Source organism: Mytilus trossulus, chromosome 10 (assembly GCF_036588685.1).
Source record: "Mytilus trossulus isolate FHL-02 chromosome 10, PNRI_Mtr1.1.1.hap1, whole genome shotgun sequence".
Taxonomy (NCBI): domain Eukaryota; kingdom Metazoa; phylum Mollusca; class Bivalvia; order Mytilida; family Mytilidae; genus Mytilus; species Mytilus trossulus.
The window spans coordinates 3,800,550-3,822,343 of record NC_086382.1 but is presented as its reverse complement, the minus strand read 5'-3'; the positions used below and the strand labels follow the sequence as shown (position 1 = coordinate 3,822,343).

The 21,794-nt window shown below is 31.6% G+C and overlaps 2 protein-coding genes across 6 annotated transcripts in view; one reads left to right on the top strand and one right to left on the bottom strand.

Annotated features, from left to right (window-relative positions):
• LOC134686744 (synaptotagmin-1-like) overlaps positions 1-21,794 on the top strand; it is a 65,065-nt gene that overhangs the window by 16,296 nt on the left and 26,975 nt on the right. For 4 of the 5 annotated variants that reach the window (XM_063546465.1, XM_063546462.1, XM_063546461.1 and 1 more), the window contains one exon: positions 17,113-17,301. In XM_063546465.1, the coding sequence (XP_063402535.1) occupies positions 17,124-17,301 (178 nt within the window). In that variant the 5' untranslated portion in view covers positions 17,113-17,123. Of the gene's footprint in view, positions 1-9,295; positions 9,536-17,112; positions 17,302-21,794 lie in introns of those variants that run through there. The other variant, XM_063546466.1, reaches the window with a different exon arrangement.
• On the bottom strand, positions 19,481-21,428 carry LOC134685996 (complement C1q-like protein 3). The gene is made up of 3 exons (XM_063545703.1): positions 21,361-21,428; positions 20,288-20,471; positions 19,481-19,897 (listed from the first exon to the last, which is right to left on the bottom strand). Exons 1-3 carry the CDS (start codon positions 21,364-21,366, stop codon positions 19,494-19,496), a joined length of 594 nt encoding a protein of 197 aa, XP_063401773.1. The 5' UTR covers positions 21,367-21,428; the 3' UTR covers positions 19,481-19,493.

Genomic DNA, 21,794 nt, shown 5'->3' with positions numbered 1-21,794 from the left:
TTCTGTGAAATACGAGTCTGATCTGTTTTCTTTGTAAGTTACATTGATTCTGACAATAACAGAACATTTTAATCCACTTTGTGTTCATGTGACGGACATCTTGATACTCTGGGAATTCTAATGAAAGAATATAATTTCCATACCAAAGCTTGTATAAACTGTGCAAATGAATATTAAGTAAGAAGATGTGGTATGATTGACAACTCTCCACTGAGACCAAATGATGTAGTAGTTGACAATGATGACCTTCAACAATAAACAAAACCTATAAAAAAGAAGATGTGGTATGATTGCCAATGAGACAACTATCCACAAAAGACCAAAATGACACAAACATTAGCAACTATAGGTCACTGTACGGCCTTCAACAATGAGCAAAGCCCATACCGCATAGTCAGCTATAAAAGGCCCCGATAAGACAATGTAAAACAATTCAAACGAGAAAACTAACGGCCTTATTTAAGTAAAAAAAATGAACGAAAACAAATATGTAACACATAAACAAACGACAACCACTGAAAAACAATTCAAGAAAACTATAGTCATAGTTAAAGTCTTGTTGTGGGTATGGAAGAATGTCAAGGTCTTGCAATCTTTCAGAAACATTCACAATAATAGGTCAATAATGTTATTTCCAATAGTATTGGAAGCCACTCAGTTATAAATATTTTTTTTAGCTTCTGTTTAATGGTTGCTGTCCTTTTAAAGTATGTCTTAATGTACACCTGGAAATGGGTGAATTCAAACCATAAAGCCTAAAAAAAAAGCCAAGTCTGTCTATGATGACCTTGACTTAAGGGATTTGAACATTGTTTAGAATGTATTGCATAATTATCTTGAAAAAATGAAACGCAAAATATTTCATCTAATTATTTTGTTGTTGAATTGCCAGTTGTTTTGTAGAAGTTTTTTATTGAGTTTGACAATAAACAATTTTGATTGAAGAGATACGATTGGTCAATAATCTTTTATCTGTTTGTTCATTGTCACATTTGACAAATAGCTGATACTTTTGCCAATGCAGCTGTTTATTAACCTTGGCCGTCTGTCATTAAGAGTTTGTTTATAAAATGTAATTATATTCAATTATTAATCAATATTAATTTGTATGAATGGATCTTTTGATGTTATTTTAATTGCTTTTATCTCTTTCTTTGTTCTCATTCTATCTGTATTTATATATGGACCAGCAGTAATTGTAAACTATTATGGGACATCGGTGCAACTTGCGTCATGGTTGCTAAGAAGCCGTGAAATAAATGTTTTTGATTTGATAATGATTTTTCCTGTGGACAGATTCTGTGAAAAATCAAACATTTGATGGATTTTGACCTATAAATATTTCACTGAAAAGGAGATGTTTATTATGTGCCCAAACTAGTACACTGCAGTCTGTGATAATTCCTAAGTAGGAAAATTAATCTATGATAAACCTCTGGTACAAAACACTCTAAAATGCAACAAAAATCAATAGCTAAGAGTAGTCTCTAGTCAGTGCCAGCCCAGGCCCAGCGCCCGGGCTTGTCATCACTACAAGCCCACATCATGTTTTCTAAAAGCTGAGCTCCAGGCCTGCACATTTAAAAGTTTATCGTGAAGACTGATTCCCTTGACAAAAACAAATACAGATCTCTAGTAACATATTTGGACCATAGACGTAATTTTCTACAGACTTGGTCCTATGAAACACAAAATTAGTATCCATAAATATATTTTTTTTCTTTTTAGATATAACTTGAGAAAAATATTGTTGTTATTTTTGAAATTCCAGACTACGAACTCTGCAGGACAGGGAAACCTTTTTTTCTGCCAGAAAATTGTCATCTGGCTTCTGACATTAAAAACTTGATAAATCTGACTGTTCTTGTTAGAAATTCTTTCCCCAGGGTTCTTCATTGTCAAGAATAATGAGTTTACTAACTGCTTACATTTGATGCTCTCGTGACAGAAGTCATTATGATGTTTCAATTATCCTAAAACATTAGTAATGATCAAAACCATGCCTACAAGGTAATGTTGCATAATGGTATGAACATATCTCTTATTTAAAGCTGTGAAATGAAAGATTTTTTGATTTTTTTTCTCCATGCCTGAATATTTTATTTTCCAACATATATAATATTGCTAAATTCTTATCAATACCTGATCAATAGATATATCCTCATTAAAATGGGAAAAAAAGAAATTGTTTTGCCTGTAGTTATAAACACTGTTTTCTATATTTTCAAAATTTATAGGATCTGGGCACGTTTATTAAACTTTACTCAGTACTTTGGAGTACAAAATGACTGTGCTTGAAACACATAATCCAGTGTTTTGATTGGTTGATTTCTTAAAGTTTGAGCATGATAATTGTGCTCCAAATGTTTATGATCACCTGGCTTGAATACATTTTTGATATTTTAACCTAATACTATATAAATGATGAGATATAGTTATATGATTGCTAGTGAGACAATTCTCCATCAGAGTTAAAATGATGTGGTAGTAAGCAATTACAGGTCTATCTTTTCACGTAAACAACAAGTATTATATTATTCTGATTATTGTACAAGTAATTATTATTCTTTCTATGTAGGTGGATCAGATGTCAGTGGGCGAATGTGTTGATATTGTTTTTTATTTTTTTATTCTCCTTTTTAGCTCCTGGCCTAAAAAGCCAAGTGAGCTTTTCTCATCACTTGGTGTCCGGCGTCCGGCATCTGTGGTCTGTCGTCATTAACTTTTACAAAAATCTTCTCCACTGAAACTACTAGGCCAAATTAATCCAAACTTGGCCACAATCATCATTGATATATCTAGTTAAAAGTTTGTGTTTTTTGACCCAGCCAACCATCCAAGATGGCCGCCATGGCTAAAATTAGAACATAGGGGTAAAATGCAGTTTTTGGCTTATAACTAAAAAATCTGACATGGGGGTAGAATTGTTTATCAGGTCAAGATCTATTTGCCTTGAAATTTTCAGATGAATCAGACAACCCATTGTTGGGTTGCTGCCCCTAAATTGGTAATTTTAAGGAAATTTTACTGTTTTTGGTTATTATCTTGAGTTTTATTATAGGTAGAGATAAACTGTAAACAGCAATAATGTACAGCAATTTAAGACTCAAAAATAAGTCAAAACGACCAAAATGGTCAATTGACCCCCTAAGAAGTTATTGTCCTTTATAATCAATTTTTAACAGTTTTCATAAAATTTGTAAATTTTTACTAACATTTTCCACTGAAACTACACAGACAAGTTCATTATAGATAGAGATAATTGTAAGCAGCAAGAATGTTCACTAAAGTAAGATGTTCAAACACATCACAATCACCTAAGCACAATTTTGTCATGAAGTGTCTGCTTCCTTTGTTTAATTTAAATATACAAAGGTGAGCGACACAGGCTCTTTAGAGCCTCTATAGTTCGTAAAACTTACTTAACTTTTACAAAAATCTTCTCCTCTGAAACTACAGGGTCAAATTTTACCAAACATAGCCAGAATCATTATTAGGCTATCTAGTTTAAAAATTGTGTTTTGTGAACGGGCAAACCAACCAAGATGGCCGCTACGGCTAAAAATAGAACATAGGGGTAAAATGCAGTTTTTAGCTTATAACTCAAAAACCAAAGCATTTAGAGCAAATCTTACAAGGGGTTAAATTGTTTAACTGGTCAATATCTATCTGCCCTGAAATTTTTAGATGAATCAGACAACTCATTGTTAGGTTGCTGCCCCTAAATTGGTAATTTTAAGGAAATTTTGCTGTTTTGGATTATTATCTTGAATATTATTATAGATAGAGATAATTGTAAGCAGCAAGAATGTTCACTAAAGTAAGATGTTCAAACACATCACAATCACCTAAGCACAATTTTGTCATGAAGTGTCTGCTTCCTTTGTTTAATTTAAATATACAAAGGTGAGCGACACAGGCTCTTTAGAGCCTCTATAGTTCGTAAAACTTACTTAACTTTTACAAAAATCTTCTCCTCTGAAACTACAGGGTCAAATTTTACCAAACATAGCCAGAATCATTATTAGGCTATCTAGTTTAAAAATTGTGTTTTGTGAACGGGCAAACCAACCAAGATGGCCGCTACGGCTAAAAATAGAACATAGGGGTAAAATGCAGTTTTTAGCTTATAACTCAAAAACCAAAGCATTTAGAGCAAATCTTACAAGGGGTTAAATTGTTTAACTGGTCAATATCTATCTGCCCTGAAATTTTTAGATGAATCAGACAACTCATTGTTAGGTTGCTGCCCCTAAATTGGTAATTTTAAGGAAATTTTGCTGTTTTGGATTATTATCTTGAATATTATTATAGATAGAGATAAACTGTAAACAGCAATAATGTACAGCAATTTAAGACACAAAAATAAGTCAAAATGACCAAAATGGTCAATTGACCCCCTAAGAAGTTATTGTCCTTTATAATCAATTTTAACAATTTTCATAAAATTTATAAGTTTTTACTAACATTTTCCACTGAAACTACACGGACAAGTTCATTATAGATAGAGATAATTGTGAGCAGCAAGAATGTTCAGTAAAGGAAGATGTACAAATACATCACAATCACCTAAACACAATTTTGTCATGAACTGTCTGCTTCCTTTGTTTAATTCACATATATATGCCAAGGTGAGGGACACAGGCTCTTAAGAGCCTATAGTTATTTTTTATAATGGTAAATCTTGCTGAGTCAGCATGCAAAAAGTAAAGCAACAAAAACACCACACTCTGAATGACAGATTATTTGTTGCTTTCCTAATGCCAAATTTAATTTAAGTTTTTTAATTATATATCAGAAAAAGCTGATGTTTTATTTTACCAAGTCACTATATATAGGTTGAACTTCTGTAGATAATAATAGACAATGTGTGAATGCAATTTCCCAGAAGAGTTATTTTGCATCTGAAACTGTGCCACTTTTACTTCAAAGTCAAGATATTATATCATTGAATGGACATTTCACATGCACTATATTTATTTTAAGTAATGTACTACCCCTTTGAGTCTTCTTTAATTAGAATGTTATCAAACTTTATTTATACTGTAAAAATTCCAAAATTGTGTCTCAGAGACAAAGAAATAATATCTGGGAACCTTTAGGTAAACAAAAAAGAAGGGGCAATCAAATACACCAACAAACAATCAATGTCAATGGAAGAAAGAACTACTGTACCAACAAGTAAGTCCAAAAACAAAAGATTGAGTTTAGCAAAACCAATGAAAAACAGGTGTGTTGCAAAATACATGGGAAAGCAACCTGAAATGGCATGTGTTACTGCCTAGTGGAATATATCTGTCCCATATTCAGGGCAAGAATGATTTAATATAATGCATGCCAAATATTGTTGCAACACAGAGGGTCAAATGGAATGAATTAGAAATGCTGATATGGCAAAGCCACTGTTTTATATAGTTATGTAGGAATAGCCTTTTACTTCGGCATCAAAAGCCTTCTTCACTACTGTTGGTATCCTATTTACCTTGAATCTGATTGTCACTCATATAGGATGTCAGATTGTACTTTTCAGCTTCTACTTACCGAAAAATGTTAATGCATGGTTAATATTTAACGAAAGAGTTGATATCAATTTTCATGGTTGCTACTTCATTACCACCCTCAGTAAGTACTGATTACAGGGAATTGTCTATGAAACAAATAATATCTAATATTTTATGCCCCACTCAGGGACATAACCTTGTTTCTGTTGATGTGTCTGTTCATTTGTCCTTTTGTTCGTTTGTTTGTCCCTCTTCAGGTTTAAGTTTATGGTCAAGGTTGATTTTGATGAAGTTGAAGTCCACAATCAACTTGAAACTTAGTACTCATGTTCCCTATTAAATGTTCTTATAATTATAATGCCTAATTAGACCCCAATTTCACAGTCCAATATACATAAAAAAAAAATGGACTACTCATGTTTTTCCATCAATTCTATTGTATTTTGCTTATAAATGTGAATTAATTCCTGAGAAAAACAGTTAAGATGATAAAGAAGAAAATTCCACACATCATGTTGAGAGTCGAAATTTTGAAAAAGTCATTAAGTACTTCAAACTGTTATGTACTTCTGCAAAACAAACATATTAGATAGAGAAAAATCTAAATACATATATTAATAATCTTTAAAATAGCTGCTAATTCCAACTATAGGACTTTTCAAGGATGGCACCTGTCTTATTTTAGTACATGTAATAAATATAGATATATATTTGTCAGATGACAATAAATGTATATGCTGAAGCTATAATTAATATAAACTTGTAAATTGGTCAATTTTGGTAGTAATGGGGATGATTCTCACGTGGGCAGTCATCACTTCTATATTTAAACAAAGCCTGTAAATAAGATTAAAAAACATATATATGCGAACAATTAAGATAATGATAACTATTTTGGTGTGCCATGAGCACATGACACCAGTGTTTCTAGATTAACTTTCATTTGTTTTAGAAAAATGGTAAAGTGAGCTTCTGACATTAATTGGAGTCAATTGTTAGAGGCATCTATTGTTGTTGTCGTTATGGACGTACATCATTAACTTTTCAAGGATCTACTCAAAAACTACTTGATGGTTCATGCTCATATCGTTGTTATAAGCAGATCAATCATTTGTCAATACAGACCATCTAAGATGGATTTGAAGGGGAAAGTGGACTTGTTTTGCTAAGTTTCTGGAAAGCACAAAAACGTTATATATATATATTCTATGCATAAACATACTGCATTAGAACATATTATTTAAGTCCATTTTGATATTGCACTTTTCAACTCATCTTCTTGACGTTGACTTGACTTAATCCACTTCGTCCTATGGGTGACATTAAGGGCGACCACAATTACAGCTTTTCATCTTTTCCTGTCCTCGGCTATTAATTTTCTTTGCTTCTCCCTATGTTTTACTAATTTTCTGTAGATCATCAGATGTTAGATCCCTGCGCCAGGTGGATTTTGGTCACTCTCTTTTACAATGGCCCTGCAGATTCCAGTCTAATGTCTAGTTACATTTGTGTTGTTTTTTTATGTAAAGTGTATTTAAGCCATTTCGGGCCATCTACATAGATAAAGGAAGATGTGGTATGAGTGCCAATGTCAGACAACTCTCCATCCAAATCACAATTTATAAAAGTAAATCATTATAGGTCAATGTATGGCCTTCAACACGGAGCCTTGGCTCACACCGAACAACAATTAAGCTATAAAGGGCCACAAAATTACTAGACGTGTAAAACCATTCAAACGGGAAAACCAATGGTCTAATCTATATAAAAAAAGAGAAAAGAAAAACACATATAAATTACATAAACAAACAACAACCACTGTACATCAGATTCCTAGTGGAAAATACATGTCCCATATTCATATTTACATGTCGTAATTAATGTTCTTCTATTAGTTAATTCTTGTCTAGTCCTTTTCCATAGTTCTTTGTTGCTGATTGTTTTTGGCCACTTGATTCCAATGATGTTTTCTAAGACACCTGTTCATGATAACTTGTAATGTTTTGGTAGATGCAGCTGTTGGTCTCCAAGTTTCTGACCCATAGAGAAGTATAGACTTTACATTGGAGTTGAAGATCCTGAATTTGATGTTTGTTCTGAGTGCTTTGCTCCTACAGACTGGTAAAAGGATTGCAAAGTCTTGTCCTTTTCTTTTTCTAGATTGGATGTCTTCATCTGTCCCTCCTGATGTGCTGATTACACTTCCAAGATGTGTAAATTCTCAGACATTTTCAATTTCAGCATCTCTCATTTTGGTATTGTTAGTTTAAACATATTTATTTATAGTGGATTGGGAAACAAATTTTGCAACTTATATTAATCCTTTTCCACTTTGCGGGTGCTAGTGCTGCCTTGTAGCGCCATAAGCCTACTCTTTTTCAAAATCTACAAGGGTGTCTTTAACGTGCAAGAGATATGACTCTCTCTTAACACGGGTCAGCCATTTATCGTCCCCTTCCGATGGACTATCATCGTTTCCTCAAGACCATACTCGCAAATTGTGTCAAGGGAGAGCCGAAAATTGAGTTCCTGAAATTTTCATCCCGAAACCAGGAACCTTTGGTATTGTTAAGGTCACGTACCCAACACTTTTAAATTGGCTCGTTTAATTTTCATAAAATTTTGATAAAGTATTTACTTTAACCCTTTGACAAAAATATAAAAACTTCAAAAAATTTGAACCAACCATTTTATCGGAAAATTTACACTGGTTACATAGCAGTTTGACAAATACAATTTTTTATCAATGGGAAGCTGAAATATTCCATTAACAACACAATGTGAATAAAACTTTAAGCTGATAGTATAGAGTTATCTCCCTGTAGTGTTAGGTACCACCTTAAGGTGGTTTGGGTTTACCCTCATAGATTTTGTCTTATTTACATTTATGTACAGTCCTACTTGTTTTACGATTGTTTCAAGGTTGGTTGCTCATCTTCCATCCCTCACAAAAATTAAATTGATTTACTGATGTATATTAAACACACAACTTTAGGCAGGCAAAAATGCAGATATATTCTTTTTAATAAATGAAATCAATGCTGCTTCCTAAATGTATTGACATTTGTTAAGTAATACAAGTTTATTCATGTACCCTGTGATAATATTGGAAATACATGTGCTATAATACTAGACCACAAACTGTATAGAAACTTGATGCTTCTTATTTAAATCTCTACTCATTGAACATTTTATTTGATTATTGGACAGTATCTTAAACAAATAGATTACATCACTTTTTATTGTATTTGTTCAATTGAAATTAATGTTCATTAAGTGTCACTCAAACAATTTAATCATTTTCACATTATGAGAGAGATGTCCTGAAAGTTTATAATCTAAAAGTGTGAATTTAACAAAAATAAGCATATAAAGTTTTAATGTATGTAACCAAATTTATTTATTTGATTGTTTTGGGTTTTTCTTTTTTGTTGTTTTTTTCTTTTCTTTTCTTTTCTTTTTTTTTTGGGGGGGGTGGGGGATGGGGGCTGGGGGAGGAATTTTAATGAGTTGTCAGAATTTAAACATTATTCTTTATGTCACCTGTTGCTAATTACAGGTAAATCATACAATTAGTAATTAACCTATACAGATACCACCTGCCTATTATACTGTTAAATCACCAATAATTAATTAGATCCATATTGAATTTATGATTGGTTAATATTTGTGAATTTAGTGACAGATTCATAATTAAGTGACAGTGTTTCATATATTATAAAATCCATAATCCCTGGAGACGTCATAATACATAATTTGTATTGATTATAGACTACGGTCATCAATCGCCTTATGGTAGACCGGGAACAGAGGCTTCATCAATAATACATCCCACAATGCAATGTTTCTATTGATTACGTTCACAGCATCAATCAATACTATCTAGCTTTGGTGTTGTTATCATGGAAATTTTGTCTTCAATGTGAAAATGGATAATTTTTCTCTATTTCCAAAATGTGACATGGATTATTATTAAATTTTTGTGATTTTAATCAAACTTATTAGATTTGTAAATTAGTGACCACAACAGGCAGGTAAGAGAGAATGTATGTAAGCACAAAAAATGGATGTTAAAATTAAAATGATTATAAACTCCGCCATTTTCCACTATTGATTTTTGGTCGGTTTATGGAAGAAAGTTGTTTTGACAATTCTGGAAGAGAGAAATCTGTATGACAGTTTTGATCTTGCGATTTTTTGTTTGTCAGAGATGATAATTTCATATATTTAATCAAATATACTCAGCAATTATCTCTATCTTAAACAAATCATTTCTGTTATGAATTTAGATATTGTATGTTTTAATAACTAAAACAAACACTTCTTAGAAATCATTAATTAGCATAAAATTTATATTGTTTGATTCCATGAGTTTTTTTTTTTACCTGACCCCAATTTTAATTAAACTATACTATCCTGAAGTATATACCATCATATCTATAAATAAACAATGAACCATGTTAATTTTATTTGTTTTGAAATTTCTTAGAATAATATAAAACAGTACCAATTTTAACGAACAAGATGCACATTTTCAACAATTTATGTCCTTTGATTGATGTTTGAGGCCAAAATGTTAAAAATTCAAATCAAAATAGAGAGCTGACATTCTTAACCAAAAGGGACCAAATGTATAGCCAAACCTCTTCTGCTTCAAAGAATTGATTATTTGAAGTATACCATTTAAGAGATTTTTTTTATATTGAAGAAAATATAAGTTGCCTGCAGTCAACGATTTAGCTTAATGAAAATTTTCCTTAATTAAACATGGATAGAAACATTGACCATAAGTGATTTGAGTTTTCTCCACTCTATGATGTTGAGTAGGATCTGCTTGCCCTTCCAGAACACCTGAGATCACCCCTGTTTTTTTGTTGCGTTAAAATTGTTGCTTTAAGTCAAGGTGGTACCCAACACTTTCACTAAAATTAATTTGACTCGTTTAATTTTTATAAAAGTTTGTCAAAGTATTTACTTTGACACTTTAACAAAAACATAAAAATATAAAAACATTTTGAACCAACCGTTTTATCTGAAAAATTACAATGGTTATATAGCAATTTGAAAAACACCAATTTTGATTATTGAGAAGCTTAATTTATTCCTTTTACAACATAACAAAATTAAAACATTTAGCTGACTTTACAGAGTTATCTCCCTGTAGTGTTAGGTACTACCTTAAATCTTTAGTTTTCTTGTGTTTGTTGTTGATCTTTTGCATCTCTTTTATTTGTGATGTTATTATAGTTAAAGTCTGAGTTTATTTTCGACTAGTTAAAGCTTTGGTATCTTTTCCATTCTCTCTCTCTCTCCCACCTTTCCCACCTTCATGTCTGAAGCGAGTAAAGTTTTCATCATTTTCTCTTCTTGGAACATTGTATTTTAATTTCATTATAGATTTAAGAAAGTTCAGATTCCAGGAATATCTAGTTTTATTCAGATATCATTTGGACAAAATCACCACTGTGTGAGGGAGGGGGTATTCAGTCATGGCACCTCGAACTAGCAACACTTAACATACATATAGCACCCCCTGCTTTTAAAAGAGTTTCTTTTCAAGGTTTCTTTTTTTTATGGCTTATCTAGATTGAATACAGGGAGATAATTTTGATAATTTGAAAAAAAACCTAAAATTATTCACAAAATAAAGATAACTGTGTGACCATAAAGGTATTTTTCAGTTTATTAAAGTAATGTTTGTTAAATGACAAAGTACAATTTTCTTAATCATGTTAATTTTATATTTGCTTAAACATAAAACATAATTAATAATCTGATATGTTTTTCTTATTACTGATTTCTCCATTTTGACTTTCAAATTAAGAAAATAGAAAATAAATCCTTATTAGAAGGTTTTGGTAATAGAGACACTGCTCCATTTTGACCTTAATTATATGACCTTTGGTAACTTTGCCTCTGTTTTGGTGAAGCTTATGGATTTGGAATCTGTCAAACAGTCATCAAATTGATACCTTAAAATGCCATTGCAAGGCAGTATGAATTGCTTTATTATTTAGTCTTTGTTCGGGTTTTATTACCAAATTCTTTAAACTTTTTCCTGATGTACACTTCTATGTAAATTGCTTGATAATGTTGGAAGTGTTTAATGACCTTGACTGACTAACTTGGCTCGCACAGTTGGCAATTACTTGATTCTCACAGGGAAGGATTTTTGTTATTTTTTTATTTTCATCTGACCAGTACTAGCTGGTCAATAACCAACAAATGCAAGTCTAATCCATATATAGGATCCTTTTCACACAACTTTCACGCTTTTTTTTATCCTATTGATGTCAGCATTGATGAAAATTTCACACATTTAGATCAGTCAACTTCAGCTTCATTCTCTAAATATATAGTTTTCAATTTTAAGGGGAAATAACCCTCTTTTTTTTTCCTTTTTTTGTTGTTGTATTTTTTCAACCCTGTTCAGTCTGTTATTTATTGTTTAATGGCATATAGACAATTCAAGAAAATGGGAAACAATCTGTATTAGTTTTATCATAAGCAATTTGCCAATGGAAGTGGACTTAAAGTGCTTTCCAATAAAGTATAATAGTAAAATATATGCACCAAAGATATTATGCTATTTTTAATACATTGTCATATAATAAGAGTTTTTCAGTCCTGTAAAAGAACGATAATGCAGCAATTTGCATAAAATGATGATTTCTCTGAGCTTGAAGAAATTACCATAGAAATGACTTGTCATTGATTGAAGCTAAAATAACATATGGCTTGTTGGTTGTTACATAATAAGTAATAAAGCAAGATAAATATACATTGGAGGCTTTACGTTATTGGACTCTGCAGTCTGTATGGTTAATGTAATATCTATGGAAAGTCAGACATAAAACAAATATTAATACGGCTATCGGTACTAGTAACCCCTAACCAATACTTTGTAATTAATTGGTCTTGTGTCTTTGGTAATTTTTTATTGCATTTAAAGATTAAAGATAAAGATTCTAGATAACTGATAGTTTGGAAATATTGACAATAGAAAAAAGAATAGAATCATGGAAAGACTGTCAAAGAGACAATTACCTGACCAATGGGTTTTCCAGAGGCAGATTTAGGAGAGCGGGGTATCACCCCCCCCCCTCCTCCTTTGTGAAAACTTTTTTGTTGGTTACATAGGGAATTACTTAAGCATTACAATAGTGGGCCCCCTCTTAGCCAGCCAGTTATGAAAATTTCTGAATCCACCACTTGTTTTCAACCCAGCAAGAAAAATCCTACTGCATCTATGACACATTGACACATTTTCCAATTTTCTGTCAAAAATTATTTAACAATTTGTTTAAAATGAACCATAATGTAAAAATGAGGGATAATAATGAGAGATTGTCCATCATAAAAGGCTATGTGAATTCTAGATTTCTTTTTGATGTAGGGTTACCCCCCAAACTTCCTTAAAATTTACCCATTCCTGGATAAGAGACCTCTGGATTAAAAAGTTTTTTGTGTAAACTCAGACATTGCCATTAGCAGATTGAAGTGAATGTGGACTTTTCAGTGAGCGGCCTTAAATGGTACAGCATTAAATGCAGATTCTAGAAGTAGTGCTCCACATGTACGATTGATGGTGGGGGATGTTGAGGTGGTGCCATCTTTCATTCTCGGTAAAACTAAGCGTTGAATCCAGAGTTAGCTAAAAAATGTGTGAACTCTCTCTGATCCCTTAAAGAATTAATCAAAAAGTACTGAGTTTTTCAACAACAACACTACATAAATCACTAAATTAATTTAAATAGAATGATGGTATCTCGTAAACAAATTTCATTATGAAAAACTTAATGAAAACAAATTGTTACGAGCTCTGTGTTAATTCTAATTTTGGACCAAGGTCTCGGAATACCTCGATGAAATTATAACTCTACTGACAATAACAACATGAGGAATATTATATCATCTCAGTACAGTGCCAGGAAGTTGGAGAAATCATTTCTGCTTTTACTTTGACGATTATTACGACGCTGAAATTGTAGAAATAGTCATATCCTGTGGGTAATGGATTTCTGAAATGTATGACTGACGTCAATTTCAGTTGTTAAGTAACGATTGATTTTCACCCAATCTTAATGAGCTCACTATTATAAAAAGTAGTCTTTGAATGATATTATGTTTAAATAATAATTTGAAAAAAATCATTTGAGAATTTGCATCTCTTTTATCTAGGGTTTAACGATTGAAAAATGTTGCATTCATTTAATTAGAATTTATTGACCATGGTGTTATAATAAATGGATGGTTTGAATGGAGAAAAACAGCCCAAAATTGATATTGATTTTGGTACTGAAGTAATTACATACTACAGCTACTAGAAGTTATTTAGGTTTTCTTTTCATCGATTTTGTGATTTTCTAGAGCAGAAGTTTGTAAGATTAATTCTCCTTAAAAGCTGACTTTCGATTTCATGGTTTTATATCATTTAATAACCTTAACCTTAGAATTGATTATATACTATGAAACTTTCTTGTTTTTTATGTAAGAATAAGATTAAGTACATCAGTTATAATTGATTATATTCTGTGAAACTTTTTAGGGGGAGACTCTATATGTTCATTAGCAAATTCAGGGATGGACTCAGAGGTTTATAAAAAAATATTTTAATAATTTTAAAATTATGATCTAAGACTGGATTCTTTGTAACTTTTTCCCGATTTGATGACCTTATGATTTATTAAAAATGATCAAGGCTGTTAAACTGTTGACAGAACTTATATTAAATCTATGTGTGAAATTTTAATCAATGACATCATAAGGATAAAACAGTGTGAAAATTGTGTGAAAAGGATTCTATTATTAGTTTAGATGCATTTATTAGATATAAACTGGCCAGAAGTACTGCGTTGAAATTGAAAAAAAAAATAATTATAAACTCAAGAAAAAAAAATTTGATTTGAGAATTTAGCAATATTAAACTACCAAAAATACCTATACACAACAGGAGGGAAAAATTTTCAAAGAAATGTTGTAATTGTATATGGTTCTAAGGTAAAATGTGAACTTGAATTATTTACAAAATTAGTGAAATATTCCTGTAGTATATATAACTTTGAGTGTGCTCTAAGTATTTGTTTTAATCATAAATATCATATGAAATTTTCAGGATTGAAACTTAGTGGTTTGTATTTTTTCTACATCATCTTATTTAGGCAAAAATGAAGCTTTTATGTACTTTCAAAAATAGTTTAATATCAACAGTGACTTTATGTAGACCTGTGACTTTTGTTGTATTTTTATAAATTTTTTGGACTCCAAAATAAGGTGTCAACACTAAAGAAGTAGGTCCGGTAAGGAGTCATTTTGGCCTCAAATTTCAGATTCATCTGACGAAAGATTTTGACCACTTTTTAAACACTTAAGTGTCTATTTCACTTGATTCAATTAGTTTATGTGAAAGATTTTAACTGATTTAGTCATTAAAACGATCCGATTCAAGCTCAAATATATTCCTTCAAATATGCCAAAAAACGTCACTTTTCAGATAGTTTTTGTCAAAAATGAAAGTGGCCGCATCAGTGTTCATCCACAACCTTTATATATGTTATATATTATCATAAAATACAACTTACATTTCAATATTAAGGATGAACACAAATGCGGCCACTTTCGTTTTACACAGAAACCGTCTTAAATTTAACTAAAATGATAGAATTTTGAGGATTTCAGTAATTTATAGATATAGGAAGATGTGGTGTGAGTGCCAATGAGACAACTCTCCATCCAAACAACAATTCAAAAATTAAACCATTATAGGTTAAAGTACGGCCTTCAACACGGAGCCTTGGCTCACACCGAACAACAAGCTATAAAGGGCCCCAAAATAACTAGTGTAAAACCATTCAAACGGGAAAACCAACGGTCTAATTAGTATGACTTAATGATGCTACAACCCGATATATGTGCATTGTGCATGCATTGTAAAAAACCGCCCATATTGTAGCAAAAGCATTCAACTGTACAAAAAATAACTAAAAGTTTACATTTTAACAATTTTGTAAAACTGTTATATATTGGGGCCAAAAAGTGGTCTTACCGGACCTACTCCTTTACTTCAAATGACGTACATGCTTTCAATCCGAGTTCAGTGATCTATGTTTTGATTACATAGATTTGACATGTGTGAAAATATTATCTGTTTTTCGTGATATGGTCTAAAACAGGTGTGAACAAAAATTTAAATTCAGTGAGCAGCTTGTTGATAAGGATACTGTCTGTCATACTCAGGAAAAGACCTCTGTTCAGATCAAACACTGTCTTTAACAACTCTGATAACAGTCCAAAGAGGCATCTGTTGAGGTGTAAAATACAAATTTGTAGTTTAGTTCATGAGGAGCATACTATAAGCTCTGATGTGGCTATGGAGAAAAGGCATTCAATCATTGACTGTGACATGTGACAGCAAACTCCATTTAGCTGTGTGAATCATTTATTTTTAAATGCAGCTACTCTTAACCTACTAACACTTATAATAATTTTGGACATTGTTTTGAAGCTACAGTTGGTTTACTGACTTGGATAATTCTGCCTTTCAAGCAGAGAGGGGGTTGGCAAACTGTAAAACCTGGTTTGATATACATAGCATATACTAAAGAGTCTCTTTACTGTCAGGACTTTTATACTATTCAATTATAATTTGCTTCCATGTTTATTTTTTATGCCCCACCTACGATAGTAGGAGGGCAATATGTTTTCTGGTCTGTGCGTCCTTTCGTCTGTCTGTTCGTTCGTCCGTCTGTCCCGCTTCAGGTTAAAGTTTTTGGTCAAGGTAGTTTTTGATGAAGTTGAAGTCCAATCAACTTGAAACTTTAGTACACATGTTCCTTATGATATGATCTTTCTAATTGTAAAGCCAAATTAAACTTTTGACCCCAATTTCACGGTCCACTGAACATAGAAAATGAAAGTGCATGTTTCAGGTTAAAGTTTTTGGTCAAGGTAGTTTTTGATGAAGTTGAAGTCCAATCAACTTGAAACTTAGTATACATGTTCCCTATGATATTATCTTTCTAATTTTAATGCCTAATTACATTTTTTATCCAATTTCATGGTCCATTGAACATGGAAAATGATATAGCTATTGGGGCATCCATGTACTTTGGACACATTCTTGTTTTAAATTATAATGTTATGGCAAAATTTAAAATGATAATTTCTAAGTTAACATTGTGGATTCATTTACATTTTTTGGTTCAAATATTCTTGGATTGAGGAAAACTATTGCTTTTAATAATGCTTGATTTTGTGGTTTAGTGAAAGGATGTATAAATATTCACTGAGCTACGGTACATATGATTATTTAGGGTCCAGCTGAAGCCCAACTCAAGTGCATGATTTTTCTCATTGTGTGCGGTTCGGGCTGTTTTTTGCTCTTTGGTCTGGTATGTTGTCTTTTATGCTCATATTTCTCATTTCCATTCTCAGTTTTATTTTATACGCTTATTATAAGGCATTCTTCATTTCTCTGAATGCTTAAATTGGTATTTCACTTATACCCACAAAATTCCACATAATTTAGTAAAAAATCTGTAGCAGTATCTAGTATTGTTTCTGCAGCACAAAAAAAATCAGATTTATTATTTTTATTTAATTTATTTTTCAGAGGTTTCCAACATGCCTATGATGGATTCAATTTATCGGTATCGTCGTGATGTGGGTGAATCCACATCGCCGTCTGCTGGCAATGGTAGTGGAGGATCTGGTACCGTGGCAACTGATGTGGCTGGTTCCACAGCCAAACCATCAGCCATAGATAATCTAAAGAATAAAATTATGGATGAGATTAACTCTTGTAAGTATAAGAATTGAATGTTAAATTGGAAGATAGCTTTCTTAAATTCTTAGATATTGATTTAAGAAACATTTAGAATCTAACAGGTTCCAACTACTGCCATCACAGATGAGTTTATCTTTGTACATTCAGATCCTTCACGGTACACTACAATTTGACCAATGGTTGTCCTTATAAAACCCCTTGGTTTGTCACAGCATATGTATTTTCAGCTCTTTGGTTGGGTTGTTGTCTTTAATTGACACATTCCTCGTTTCCATTCTTAATTTTATTGTCAATAAATGTGTTGTGTACTTGACATAAAAATTTGAACTGTGAATGTTTGGAAGCTTTCATAAAATTTTAGTTCCCTGATATCTTTTTGTATTCTTAAAATGAGGAATTTTGACATTTAAGAAATTTGGTGTTGATATAACTGTTTAATTCAACTGCAGACCAATGACTATTTAGGGCTTTTAGATGATTGAATATTTATGACTACAAAGTTAATAATTAGTTAGCTCTCTGAAAAAAAAATTAAGACCCTGAATCAAACATATCCTTTTATTGACATGATTGATATATTTAGATTTGATGCATATTAAGCTTCAATTGAAATGTTTGAATTAAGCTGTATCTTTAATTCTGATGGTACTCATTCATTTCGTAACAAACTTTTAATCCCTGTGAAACATATTCCCTGAAGTTATTTTCTTTTAATATAATATATCCCCTTTGATAATAACATTATCAGCCTGATTATCATCAGATATTGTATCAGAGACCCCATTAATGTTTCCTTCAATATGAAAAGATGTCATAAATTCCTTTCAGGCATAATACAAAAATAAAAAGTACAGACAAATCTAATTTGTGAAATTGGCTGGAAAAAAACTAACAAATAAATCTATGTATGTATATAAGTAAAGTATTGACCAAGTGGGAACAGCTGGCTTCATCTCGTCTCAATTACACGTTTACATACCAGATTTCTCTATGTAATTTACGAGGAAGTTTCATTTTTTTACATATATTTTATCTATAAAAAACTATATGAGGGCATGTTACTTTACAATGAATAATTTGTTTTGATATGCAAATCCCCAAAAGGGTGTATAGTTATCTGAAGATTCACACTGACTTGATAATTGAAAACAAATGGGAGTTCTATTTTAGTTAGTTCAGTTCTTTAAACTTAACCTAAAAAATTACAAAACTAACAAAAATGCTTGAAAACCCTTTAAAATCTATCATTTGTCATATTTTGGTAACTTGTTAGAGTTATTTTCCCTTGCAAGACCTCTTTATATATCAATGTCTAAGTTTTGTTGAGCCTGCCACTTTTGTCGCAGAAAGCTCCACATAGGGAAGGTGACCCATGCCCAACAGAGTTTTCACTTGACCTTGACCTCATTTCATGGATCAGTGAACAATGTTAAGTTTTGGTGGTCAAGTCCATATCTCAGATACTATAAGCAATAGGTCTAGTATATTTGGTGTATGGAAGTATTGTAAGGTGCACATGTACATGTGCAACTGGCAGGTGTCATCTGACGTTGACCTCATTTACATGGTTTAGTGGTTATTATGAGTTTAAGTTTTTTTGGGTTTTGATTTGGGTTTTTTGTTCTGTATGCATTAGGTCTACTGTATTTGGTGTATTACGAAGGATTGTAAGATCTACATGTCCAGCTGGTAGGTGGCATATGACATTGACCTCCTTTTCATGATTTAGTGGTCAAAGTTAAGTTTTTGAGTTTTGGTCTTTTTTTCTAATACTATATGCAATAGGTCAACTATATTTGGTGCATGGAAATATTTTATGATATATGTGTCAGTCTTGCACGTTTAATTTGACACACAACCTTGATTTCATGGTTCATTGCTCAGTGTTAAGTTTTTGTGTTTTGGGCTGTTTTTCCTAAACTAGAAGCAATACTCGCCAATAGGTCAACTTTATATGTTGTAATGGAAGGATTGTAAGCAGTACATGTCTGCCTGGCATGGTTCATTAGACATTGATCTCATTTACATGGTTCATTGGTTAAAGTTTAGTTTTCTTGGTTAATTCTGTTTCTTAGAAACTACAAGCTTAAGCAATAGGTCAACTATAGACATAGAAAGTGTTGTACATATTTTAAATTCAATGTGAAAAAAAGGACAAGACATTATTTTTATTCATTTTATTTTCCTGATGAAATATATAAGTAATATTAAATCATAAAACCAGAGAAAGATGAAAAGTAATGACCACCTCCATGTAATGATAAACCAGTATCTCCAAGCACTCTAACAGTAGCGACATCTCCTGTCTTCATTTGTACTACAACATTCTTTGTGGCTTGGACATATTGGTTGATGTTTTGAGCATTTGCTCTATTACCCGAAATGTACTGGTTATTTATGGCAAGACGTGTTTCAAATCTGCTTCCGGGGGGAGTCAAACAAGTCCAAGAAAATGTGTATGTTCCATCTCGAGGGGCTGTAAATTTTCCTGTGTCTCGACTGTAATGTTTACCAATATTTGTTACTACTGTGTTGAACTTGACTATCTGGTCAGATTTAAGGTTGCTTAAGGTTATAGACAAGTTGGCAAGGAAGGCTGGCTTATTTTTCTCTAAAATAATAATATGAAAGTTAAGCGATGATATTCTAACATATACGAATAATATATAATGAAAGAGATGTGGTATGATTGCCAATCTTTGTAATAAATTGTATGCAGTGTCAAAAATATTTGAAGGATAATATCACTCTCAAAAAAGTTAATTCTTGGAAATAAAAGGCTGTAGTTGTTCAAGTTGATTGAGTTTATTTTGACCTGCAATATAAAATAAAGGGTTACATTTTCTGTTAAAGCAACAAAATAGACTTAAAAATTACTGTTTGCCTTTGGTTTTTTAAATGTATTCATGAAGAATTTACTAGTTAAGTAAGAAGACTAGCTGCATGGGATGATAGCTTGAGCATTGTTTTTTAATTTAATTTAAATTATATCATTTCTTACCATTAACTGGTTTTTCCTGTCTAGATCTTTCTAGAATTTTTTTAACATCAGACTTTATCCCTCCAGACCTTGCAAGAATTTTATGAACATCTGACTGAATAGATTCAACAATTCCAGCAGCCGATACTTCATGTCCATAGTAATAAAAGAATGGTCCAATCAAAGAAATAAATATTAAGACCAGCTGTAGAAAAAGATGAAAATTCATTTTTCCTATGAGCATTTTTGAATAAAGTTATATTATAACCAATACATTTCAATATAATAAATATGTATGAAATGAATAAACCATTTTTGAAGACAATATACAGCATAAAATATAAGATATATATTTGTAAATAAAATTGAGAATGGAAATGGGGAATGTGTCAAAGAGACAACAACCCGACCGTAGAAAAAAAAAAAAACAACAGCAGAAGGTCACCAGCAGGTCTTCAATGTAGCGAGAAAATCTCGGACCCGGAAGCGTTCTTCAGCTGGCCCCTAAACAAATATATACTAGTTCAGTGATAATGAACGCCATACTAATTTCCAAAATGTACACAAGAAACTAAAATTTAAATAATACAAGACTAACAAAGGCCAGAGGCTCCTGACTTGGGACAGGCGCAAAAATGTAAAGTCTTAATGATTGACAAACTGTGTGCTAGATTTCTGCAAAAGAAGTGTTTTTGTTGGTTTAATGTTTTTTTTTATTTTTGCAATGTATACAAAAGCACTAAAATACTCATTTGCATGTGCAAGACATATACTTTATTATCAAGATTCATAAAAACTTCTTCTATTAAACCTCCTTAATGACAAAAATTGTGTGTAAATTTATAAAAGAAGTCACTTAAGCTGCGTTTGAAAGTAAAAGCCAAAGTTGACAAAATTTCTTTACTTACAAAAAACTAGAACTAAACTGTATTTTGAACTTCTTATCAAATCATAAATAAAGTTTATCCACTGTATAATTATGTTGATTTTAAAAAAAACCTTCAAAACTGAAATCAAATAACAATAAAACAAAATCTTTTAGGGACACACACATAATAATTGTTTATAAGAGACTAGCTTTGTATAAATCATACCTGCATGTTTGTTGATGAAAGTTTACAATATACCGTGGATGTTCAATTCTGTTGCTGATCTGTTAATACATACAATTTGCTTTGGAGATATTTTATTAGATATATACTTATAATATTGTTCTATGACATTTTGTAAGCATGCAAATGTAACAGGTTCTATAGTATCAGTTGCAGTTCTAATTTAAGTTCCTGTAATTCTATCTTTTAATGAGATTTTAATTGAATTCAAGTTGACTGTTCAGTAAAAGATATGCAGATTTAGATACCTAAATTAAAGCACCCAATTACACTAAAAGCTCTATAACAGAAAAGTGAAAAAACAAAGGATTCCGTAAATAAAAGTTCAAGATTTAATTATACCCTATCATTAAGTTTTAATGTGATTCAGGAGCAGTTGAAAATTGCCAAGATTTCTTCGTTTAAAACTTTAATAT

Bases quoted from the DNA above. Each gene is read 5' to 3' on its own strand.
- LOC134685996 (XM_063545703.1), bottom strand. The intron at 19,898-20,287 runs GTAAGAAATGAT...TTATTATTTTAG, and splicing joins ACAGGAAAAACCAGTTAATG to AGAAAAATAAGCCAGCCTTC.